The sequence below is a fragment of the Sapajus apella genome, unplaced genomic scaffold (assembly GCF_009761245.1).
Source record: "Sapajus apella isolate SASKATOON/1434 unplaced genomic scaffold, GSC_monkey_1.0 scaffold24, whole genome shotgun sequence".
NCBI classification, from domain to species: Eukaryota; Metazoa; Chordata; class Mammalia; order Primates; family Cebidae; genus Sapajus; species Sapajus apella.
This window is the reverse complement of record NW_022436964.1, coordinates 22161831-22172496: the sequence shown is the minus strand read 5'-3', so window position 1 is coordinate 22172496 and position 10666 is coordinate 22161831. Positions and strand designations below refer to the sequence as shown.

The following is a 10666-nucleotide window of genomic DNA, read 5'->3' as shown; positions in this document are numbered from 1 at the left end:
TCTAATCAATGCTTTTCTTCTCCTGTAAGTGCACGTTTATTTTATTGAAAAACAAATGGAGCATGCCCTTGGCCTCCACACGGCTCTCACGTCTCCAAAACCTGGCTTGGGCTCGCCTGAGGACAGCGAGGGCTTTCGGGCAGAGGAGGGAGAAACACCCCCGCCCATCTCCGCCGGCGCCTCGCCCTACGTCACTGCTTCGAGACGCAGACCCCCTCCCTCCTTCCCGGTCGCAGTAGCTTTGACAGAGCACGATGGCGGCGACCGCATCTGCTGGGGTGCCGGCGATCGTGTCGGAAAAGCAAGAGTTTTACCAGCTTCTGAAGAACTTAATCAATCCAAGCTGTATGGTGCGGAGGCAAGCAGAGGAAATCTATGAAAATATCCCAGGTCTGTGTAAGACTACCTTCCTCTTAGATGCCGTCAGAAATAGAAGAGCAGGTTATGAGGTGAGACAAATGGCTGCCGCACTGCTCCGACGGCTTTTGTCCTCTGGGTTTGAGGAGGTTTATCCAAATCTGCCTGCTGATGTTCAGAGGGATGTCAAGATTGAACTGATTCTGGCCGTTAAGTTAGAAACACATGCTAGCATGAGGAAAAAACTTTGTGATATTTTTGCAGTGCTGGCCAGGAATTTGATAGATGAGGATGGCACTAACCACTGGCCGGAGGGTCTGAAGTTTCTTATTGATTCAATCTACTCTAAAAATGTGGTTCTATGGGAAGTTGCACTTCACGTTTTCTGGCACTTTCCTGGGATTTTTGGGACCCAAGAGCGGCATGATTTGGATATCATCAAACGGTTGTTGGACCAGTGTATTCAAGATCAAGAACATCCAGCAATCAGGACATTATCCGCTAGAGCTGCAGCTGCATTTGTACTTGCTAATGAGAATAATATTGCTCTTTTCAAAGACTTCGCAGACTTGCTTCCTGGAATCTTACAGGCTGTGAATGACTCATGCTACCAGGATGATGATTCAGTGCTAGAATCCCTTGTTGAGATTGCAGATACGGTACCTAAGTACTTGGGTCCTTATTTAGAAGATACTCTACAGTTGAGTTTGAAGTTATGTGGAGACTCTAGACTTAGTAATCTGCAGCGCCAGCTGGCCCTAGAAGTTATAGTGACCTTGTCTGAAACTGCCACTCCAATGTTGAAAAAACATACAAATATTATTGCACAGGCAGTTCCTCATATATTAGCAATGATGGTTGATCTACAAGATGACGAGGACTGGGTAAATGCTGATGAAATGGAAGAAGATGATTTTGACAGCAATGCAGTTGCTGCTGAGAGTGCACTAGACAGACTGGCTTGTGGGCTTGGTGGAAAAGTTGTTTTACCAATGACCAAGGAGCATATCATGCAGATGCTTCAGAGCCCTGACTGGAAATACCGACATGCTGGATTAATGGCCTTATCTGCCATTGGAGAAGGATGCCATCAACAAATGGAATCAATACTAGATGAAACAGTTAACTGCGTTTTGCTTTTTCTTCAGGATCCTCATCCAAGGGTGAGGGCTGCAGCCTGTACTACACTTGGACAGATGGCTACAGATTTTGCACCTAATTTCCAAAAGAAATTTCATGAAACAGTGATTGCAGCTCTGTTACGTACCATGGAAAATCAAGGTAATCAGCGTGTGCAATCACATGCAGCTTCTGCTCTTATTATTTTTATTGAAGACTGCCCCAAATCATTGCTAGTTCTGTATTTGGATAGTATGGTGAAAAATCTACATTCCATCTTGGTGATTAAACTTCAAGAGTTGATTCGGAATGGAACTAAGTTGGCCTTGGAACAACTTATAACAACCATTGCATCAGTTGCAGATACAATAGAAGAAAAATTTGTCCCATATTATGATATATTCATGCCCTCACTAAAGCACATCATTGAGCTTGCTGTTCAGAAGGACCTCAAGCTTCTGAGAGGAAAAACTATTGAGTGCATTAGCCATATTGGTCTTGCTGTTGGGAAGGAAAAATTTATGCAAGATGCATCAAATGTGATGCAGCTGTTGTTGAAGACACAAACAGACTTAAATAATATGGAAGATGATGATCCTCAGACCTCTTACATGGTTTCAGCATGGGCTAGAATGTGTAAAATTCTTGGGAAAGATTTTCAACAGTACCTTCCACTGGTTATTGAGCCTCTTATTAAGACTGCTTCAGCTAAACCTGATGTTGCTCTCTTAGACACACAGGATGTGGAGAATATGAGTGATGATGATGGCTGGCAATTTGTAAATCTTGGAGACCAGCAGAGTTTTGGAATTAAAACTTCAGGACTTGAAGCAAAAGCAACTGCTTGCCAGATGTTGGTTTACTATGCAAAGGAGTTAAGGGAAGGGTTTGTGGAATATACAGAACAAGTTGTGAAACTGATGGTTCCTTTACTGAAATTTTATTTCCATGACAATGTTCGAGTGGCAGCAGCAGAGTCCATGCCTTTTCTCCTGGAATGTGCAAGAATTTGTGGCCCAGAGTATCTTGCACAGATGTGGCAATTCATATGTGACCCCTTAATTAAGGCTATTGGTACTGAACCAGATACAGATGTGCTTTCGGAAATAATGAATTCTTTTGCAAAGTGCATTGAAGTTATGGGAGATGGCTGCCTTAATGATGAACACCTGGAAGAACTGGGAGGAATACTGAAAGCAAAACTTGAAGGGCACTTTAAAAACCAAGAATTGAGACAGGTTAAAAGACAGGAAGAAAACTATGATCAACAGGTTGAGATGTCTTTGCAAGATGAGGATGAATGTGATGTTTATATTCTGACCAAAGTATCAGATATTTTGCACTCATTATTTAGTACTTATAAGGAAAAGATTTTACCATGGTTTGAACAACTACTGCCATTAATTGTAAATCTAATTTGTTCAAGTAGGCCATGGCCAGACAGACAGTGGGGATTGTGTATATTTGATGACATCATAGAGCACTGTAGTCCAACTTCATTTAAATATGTAGAATATTTTCGGTGGCCAATGCTACTAAATATGCGAGATAACAACCCTGAAGTCAGGCAAGCTGCTGCTTATGGCCTGGGTGTAATGGCACAGTTTGGTGGAGATGATTATCGTTCTTTATGTTCAGAAGCTGTTCCACTGCTGGTAAAAGTTATTAAGTGTGCAAATTCCAAAACCAAAAAAAATGTCATTGCTACAGAGAACTGTATCTCAGCAATAGGGAAGATTTTGAAGTTTAAGCCTAACTGTGTAAATGTAGATGAAGTTCTTCCACACTGGTTATCATGGCTTCCACTCCATGAAGATAAAGAGGAAGCTATTCAGACTTTCAGTTTTCTCTGTGACCTAATTGAAAGTAACCACCCAGTTGTAATTGGTCCAAATAATTCCAATCTTCCCAAAATAATCAGTATAATTGCAGAAGGAAAAATTAATGAGACTATTAACTATGAAGATCCTTGTGCCAAACGCCTAGCTAATGTTGTGCGTCAGGTACAGACTTCTGAAGATTTATGGTTGGAATGTGTATCCCAACTTGATGATGAACAGCAGGAAGCCTTACAGGAGTTGCTAAATTTTACCTGAAGCACTTTAATATAACTTGAATATGATCTACCATAAAAGTAACTACAAATAAGTGTTTTCAATGGATTTTATTATAAGTCAGAGAACTGTTTTCTCCCTGCTAAGCAGTTTATGGTTTTTCCCCATGTTTCTCCAGAATTAGTCAATGTTAGTCCTCTGTTTATCTTGCATGTTTTATCTCCCAAACACAGACCTTGGTGATAACCTGTGCTTCATGCTGTCTTACAATGTTTGTCACCTTTCCCCTAGTTGATGTGAAATATATAAGTTGTTGCTATTTGTTTGAACTATTATTGATGCTAGCCAAACAGTATGCTTGATATGAAGATGTCATGCTATCACAATATGCTAAGAGCTCACAAAAATAAGATAGAATTTCCAGGACACACATCTTTGGAATTGTGAGTGAAGGATATAGTGGCAGGCTTGTCCCTCCTTGATTAATAAGCTTGGTATTTTTAGTGATGGGAGGATGCTGGAACTAGGAGAGTTTTGAGATATTACAGTGGATGTGGGATGCATATGAACTTTTTCATAATGTACTCCTGGGAACTGGGTGGGACATAGCCATAACTTTTACATTTCTTTAGCCAGACTAAAAATATAGACTAAAAATAAGAAAACAAAACAAAACAAAAAAACTAAAGGCTAAAAAAATAGTCTCTGTTTTTTGTTTTTTTTTTAAGTTATCCAGGACTCCAAGAACCATAGTTACTGAAAAGGAAGTCCTGACACATCTAACATTGGTAGCATGTAACAGTGTTTGACAAATAGTATGTAATCAATATTCTTGGGAGTCAGTGTTGTGTGTTTCAGTAGAGTATTATTTTGTATATGTATGCCATTTTCCCTCTGCAAAGCAGCTCAGCAAGAGGAGAAGCTCTGGTTACAGGGCTTAAATTGATTTCTATTTCAAGGAATTTCCTAATAGATTCTAGAGTAGCACTGAAGAATATTCTATTGTAAAAGTGAGAGGAAAGTGAATGTAATTTTCTTTGAACATGAAAAAGAAAGGAACTTTTGAGAGTAATCATTTAGCAGTAGATGTGCATTATGAGAAAACAGTTCTATAAATCCAGGGTTAATTATATTAATTGGAATGTCGATCTTTAATGTCAAGCTTATTGTAGGGTACGAAAGAGCTTTCTACTCAGCTAATCATTAATCATTGATCCAAAACTTAAATACATCTGTCATTTCCTGGGGTTATTGTGTGTACTGTATATGTATTTAGCAAATATTTAAGACTTAGTAAGCGCTCAATAAATTGTAGCTGTTACTGCTGTAGTTGTTTGTACCTCTATTGTGTTCTTTTATAGAGAATTTTCCCAATCAATTTCCTACTCATTCATATGGACAGGCCATTTAAGCTATTGTAGACAAGAATATAAAGTTGAAATTTTAGATATGCAGTTCTGCCCATTCCATATAATTATTACTAATGGGGTAAAAAGGAAAATTAAGGACATTATGTATAGTATGATCACAATTTTAAGTATATTTATGATAAAGTATAGATGAATGAATAGAAAAATACCACCTCAAAGTATTAATAGAGGTTTTCTCCAGGTGATAGGATTAAGTGGCAATTTTTCTTCTCATTTACCTATATTTTCTATTTTCCCTACACTCCTACAACCAATATATTTCTTGTTTTGGTTTTTGTTTGGTTTGGTTTGGTTTTGGTTTTTTGTTTTGAGATGGAGTTTCACTCTTGTTGCCCAAGCTGGAGTGCATTGGCACTATCTCGGCTCACTGCAACCTCTGCCTCCTGGGTCTAAGCAATTGTCCTACCTCAGCCTCCCGGGTAGTGTGTGCCACCATGCCTGGCTAATTTGTTGTATTGTTAGTAGAAATGGGGTTTCACAATGTTAGCCAGGCTGGTCTCAAACTCCTGACCTCAGGTGATCTGCCCACTTTGACCTCCCAAAGTGTTGGGATTACAGGTGTGAGCCACTGCACCTGGCCCATATTTCTTGTATAATAAAGTTTCCTTTTTAAGATCAAAGACCTGATCCTACTTTCATTATAGTTAAGTTGCTATTATCTTGACCTCTTTATAACCTAGAGTTGAGGTTCCTTCTACTCACCCACACCTTTTATATATCTTAACTTAGAAACCCTTTATCAACATTTCTAGCAATTCCCAACACTTTTATGCATGAGGAATTAGGAATTCTGCCAGATGACTTGGAATTAGGCACCTGGAGTTTTTGAAGTATGGCAGACCTAGACTTTAACTTTGGTTAACAACTTTCTTAACTAAGAGGCAGTTTCCTCATCTGAAAAATAAGGCTGATACCTATCCAATAGGATTATTGTGAGAATTAAAGGAAACAGTGAACATAAAGTGCTTAGTTTAATAAATGCACAGGGTTCAATAAATGGAAGCTAATTTTGTCCGAGTCATGAAATAGGGCTGATGACTAAAGAGGAGGAGGAAAGGATGTTTGCTTGGATACGGTGGGCTTCAGATTCCTGGGCTTTGTCAAAAGAAAGGAGGGATGTCCAGTGAGACACACTTTTTGGTTGCCAGGTGCTGAAGTAGGTGAGCTGAGGTTCTTCTGTGGACTCTGAGGGGAGAGAACCCTGTAAATTCATCACATATGACAAATATCCGATGAGAGGAGACCTCGAATACTAGATGAAAGGCACGTGTGGAGTACAGTGTCAATACCCTAACAACTAGAAAAGCGTCACTTTGCTATTTTACTTAAGTGATAATGGGTCAAAAAACAGCTTTGAGTTTAAAAAAGATTTTATCACTGCTTTAAAGTTCACATTAGTGAGAAGTAAACAATTGCAGTCATTTAGTTATATACATTTATATATATAATCACTGAGTTATATACATTTTACTTTTAAAATGCATGATTTCTGTAATTTTGTTTTTGTGTTTAATTCCAAGTCTCAAACGAGGATCGGTGTACCTAGAAAACATAATATGTGCATCTTTCAAATAGAACATGAAAAAATAGTAATATTTGCTTTATGGAACCAGTAAGTCCTACCTCCCAACTAATTTTAAGTAACATGTAAACCAATGTGCATGGAGTCCACTTTTTAGTCATTATGTTAAACAGTAATTGCAAAATGTGTAGTGAGATTGTTAGGTCTTGCAAACAACTGTTTAATGCTGTACAGTTCAGACTTGAACTATTTTGACTGTTTTCAATCCCAATAATTTGTTTAAATGAGGTTCCGTAACCTTTTTTTATTCTTAACAGATCTCAAGAATCGAGAAGGTGGAAATGTTTAATAACTGAAAACATGGAATTCCAAAATATGAATTGATGTTAAGAATTGGGGTTCTAGAAATCACCTCCTTTTCTTCTGCATGTGAATGTATGATCGGGTCCTTAAACTTACTTTCTAAACTTCTCAAAATTCTGGTTCTATATAAAAGACCCGCAGTTACAAAGAAGAAAGGGTGCGAATAGAATGTAAATTTTATAGTAGACAAGATTTCCATTTTGCGCTTTCTCACTATTTATTTGTCATGAACAAAGGTTATCTAGCAACTTTTAGTTTGGGGGGGCTAACAAGGGTCTTGCAAAAGAAGTTTCCTCTTGCAGCACTTGGTTAAAGAAAAGCCTTTGGCTACCTTCCCATAAGGTGGCCAATAAAGCTGCGCAGGCGCCTTGCTTCCCCTTCCATCCGCCTCTTAGATTCGCCTACGATTGATTACATCATTGGTCCGCGCAACCCTAGCAGGCCTCAGGGCCTGTAGCTGAGCCGCAGCTCTTCCTTTTGCGTAGCCGGGCGGGACGCGAAGGGGGCGGGCGGGGGGAAACGAAATTGTTCCCCTACGCATGCGCACCGGGGATGGCGACGGGGCCTCTTTCTTTGCCTCTCTCCACAGCTCTTACCAGCCGGAGGGGCTGAGTGCCCTCCCACTTCTCTCCCTGCCCCTCCCCTTTCTCCCCCCCCACCATCGCCCAGCGGGGCTTCTAACTGACAGTTGTCGCTGGGCCCAGTCCGCGCGCCGCCTCCTCCTGCCCTTGTCCCCCGCAGGTAGAGAGGGGCGGGAGGGGGTGTGAGGAAGAGGAAGAGCCGGAGCCGCCGCTGCGGCCCCCTCCAAGGAGGAGAGAGGAGAGCCCCCTTCCTCCTCGCCCCCTCCCAGCCCCTCGCTGGCCCGGGAGGGGGTGGGGCGCCGAGGCCGCGGCGACCCGGCGGGGCCTGGCCGGTGAAGAGCAGGCGGGGGGGGGTGCGGAGGGGTGAGGCCAGCGAGGGCCGCGCGCGCGCCGCCGCCGGGGGGAGGGGAGAGGAGGGCACCTAGGCTCTCCTCTTCTCTCCCCCCTCCCCGCGCGCCATGTAACCCCGCCCCGCCGGCGGCGAGCTCGAGACCCCCGCGCGCACCGAGCCGAGCCGGCGGCTGAGGAGAGCCAGGCCAGATGCGGCAGGGGCTACGCTGCGCGGCCGAGCCGTGAGGAAGTGGCTCGCGCTCACGCGTCCCCCAGCACCTCGAGCGGCCGCTCCACTCCGCCGAAGTTAGGCCTGCCGGGGCATGAGCGTGCCCGGGACGCCAGGAACGATGGAACCGGCCGGGGAGGAAGAGCGGCCGCCAGGGGCGGCCGAAGGAGAGGACAACGAGGAGGAGGTGGCAGCTGCGGCTCCGGCCTTAGGGCCGGCCCGCGGGAGGAGTGCCTCCTCGCTGGAAGACGCGGACGATCTGGAGGAAGAGATGGAGGCGATGGTGATCCGAGGCGGTGGCTGCAAGGAGCAGGAGCTGACCTACGAGCTACAGCAGGGCTACCGCATCCTGGGCGAGTTCCTGCAGGAGAAGCACCGGAGCCTCACCGCCCCCTTCCTGCAGCCCTTGGGGGGCGTTGCCATCGCGGAGGAGGAGGTGACGGAAGGGTGGCGCAGTGGGGGCCGGGGCGGTCGCGCCCTCCCGCAGCAACCCCGGCAGGGCATGTGTCTGCTGAAGATGGAGGAGAAGTTCGCCAGCGGCCAGTACGGGGGCATCACCGAGTTCGTGGCGGACTTCAGGTTGATGCTAGAGACGTGCTACCGCCTGCACGGAGTGGACCACTGGATCTCCAAACAGGGCCAGAAGCTGGAGATGATGCTGGAGCAGAAGTTAGCGCTTCTTTCTCGGTAAGCGAGCCCCGTCCTGGTAGGGCTGACAGACTGACACAAACACACCCTCACACGTGTCCGAGGATGGGCTGGGCCAGGGGCCGAGGGGCGGCGCTCATAGGTGCTAAGTTGGTGCTGGAGAAGCCTGGGAGGAGGAGCGGGTTGGGCGGGGACCGGAGGGGTGTGGTGGGTGTGGGCCGAACGCGAAGTGAGCGCTGGCTGGGAAAAGCTGAGAAGAAAACCGGGGTATGCAGCGACGCAAAGCTGTGTAAAGTTCGCAGATGTAAAATGAAGTGGGTCCTGTAGGAAGAATTGAACGTGTAGGCAGAGGAACGGTTTTTGTGGGATGGAAGTTGGACTTGCAACTTTTAGACAGTTTTAGCATGACATTTAAAACAGCATTTAGGATGAAATATGTCTCGGAAAGTAATTTGGGGTCATGTAAAAAGAAGCCTGAAACCATTAAAAAATAATTTTATTTCTCACTACTCATGTCGGTTATCGAAGATTTAAGGAATGTTACTAAATGGTTAACGGTTACTCTGGCATACTGCTTACTGATCTTTTCTCTGTGTTTCATTAGAGGACGCCTAATTTTTGCAATGATAGGAAATGCATCAACACATTTTTTTTTAAAGCTTACACATTTCTGTTTATTCTACATACGCAAGTCAGATGGCAATGTGCTCTTGGTATCTGTCACCCATATATTCCAATTATTTAACACAAGAGGAGAATACTAAAATAAATGTATTGTTTCACAGTTGTATAGTCGATGTCAGCCAAGTTAATTTCTCAAGTTTAAATTTTTCGGGAGTGGAAAAATAATTCAGTGATTTTAGAATTGATAGTTGATATGGAATAATAGTTTACTATCAGAATGAGGTTAAGTTGAGCAACTCAACCTTTTTGGCCTCAGTTTCCTCATCTCTCAAGTGGAGATAATAATAGTACTTCTCTCATAGAGTTGCTTTGAAGATTGAATGAGTTAATTAATGTGAAATCAACAGTGCTGGTCCGAGAGTTAGCCTGGTATAAGTGTTAGCCATTTTAAGTAATAGCAGTAGTTGAATAATGAGTGTGTTCTTCATATCTGAAACTGGGCATTATACTTGTGCTTTTACAGAATAGCTTTTAAAAAATCTGTTAATTTTTTGTCACTGTAATTTAAAAGTAATCTTTTTGTCATTGGCTTCCCATATGCCATTTTCAAGACTACCAGTGATTTTTTTTTTTTTCCACCAAAAGCAGTTAACATAGTGCCTGTCCTTATTAAGGGAGCTCTCTTTAAGGAACCTCTCCTTGAATCTTTTCATGGGGTTGTATTATTTAGTAATAGAATAATTATCACATATTTGATTTGTAAATTACTTTTAATACTTTACTAATTTTATATTTCTGTAATATGTTTGTTACCTTTGTCTCCACAGTGCATTAGTAATGTGACTCACATAAAAAACAATCCATTCACGTTATTATTTTGAAGTTATAAAGTATCCTCCTGATTGATGTCACAAGATTTTAGACCTGGAAAGGACCTTAGTATTCATCTAATCTATCAAATGTGGGAATAAGGATTTAGAATGAGGCAACAGAATGACCATATGAAAGTGCTTTATTTTATTTTTTATTTTTTTATTTTCCTTTTTTTTGTTTGTCTTTGTTTTATTTTTGTTGAAAGTGCTGAGATAGCATATGGGTTTGAATTACTGGTGTTTTCAGAAGCTCTGTGTGTAATTAACATATCTTTTTTTTTTTTTTTTTCTTTTCTTTTCTCTGAGTTACACTCTGTCTCCCACGCTGGAGTGTAGTGGCACGATCTCAGCTCACTGCAACCTTCACCTCCCAGGTTCAAGCAATACTTCTGCCTCAGCCTCACGAGTAGCTGGGATTAGCTGCCACCACACTCGGCTAGTTTTCGTATTATTGGTAGAGACGAGGTTTCGCCATGTGGGCCAGGCTGGTCTCTCGCTCCTGACCTCAGGTGTTCCGCCCGCCTCAGCCTCCCAAGA

At 42.9% G+C, this 10666-nt stretch overlaps 2 protein-coding genes across 5 annotated transcripts in view; both read left to right on the top strand.

Moving 5' to 3' along the window:
• Positions 1–205: 205 nt before the first annotated feature.
• RANBP6 (RAN binding protein 6) lies at positions 206–4859 on the top strand. 3 transcript variants are annotated; one of them, XM_032291085.1, is made up of 2 exons: positions 206–390; positions 1506–2037. In XM_032291085.1, the coding sequence occupies exons 1-2, from the start codon at positions 255–257 to the stop codon at positions 1574–1576; spliced, it is 207 nt and encodes a 68-aa protein (XP_032146976.1). In that variant the 5' UTR covers positions 206–254; the 3' UTR covers positions 1577–2037. The 3 variants fall into 3 exon arrangements, with proteins under 3 accessions (XP_032146976.1, XP_032146974.1, XP_032146975.1); XM_032291084.1 differs by having other exon boundaries at positions 222–449; positions 1506–4859; XM_032291083.1 differs by having other exon boundaries at positions 214–4859.
• A 649-nt stretch (positions 4860–5508) lies between these two features.
• The window catches only part of KIAA2026 (KIAA2026 ortholog), an 83279-nt gene continuing 78121 nt past the window's right edge, over positions 5509–10666 (top strand). For both annotated transcript variants that reach the window (XM_032291081.1, XM_032291080.1), the window contains exon 1: positions 5509–8672. In XM_032291081.1, coding sequence (XP_032146972.1) covers positions 8080–8672 — 593 coding nt within the window. In that variant the 5' untranslated portion in view covers positions 5509–8079. The remainder of the gene's footprint in view (positions 8673–10666) is intronic.

Excerpts from the sequence above, each read along its gene's own strand:
- RANBP6 (XM_032291083.1), top strand. The coding sequence starts at position 255 with ATGGCGGCGACCGCATCTGCTGGGGTGCCGGCGATCGTGTCGGAAAAG.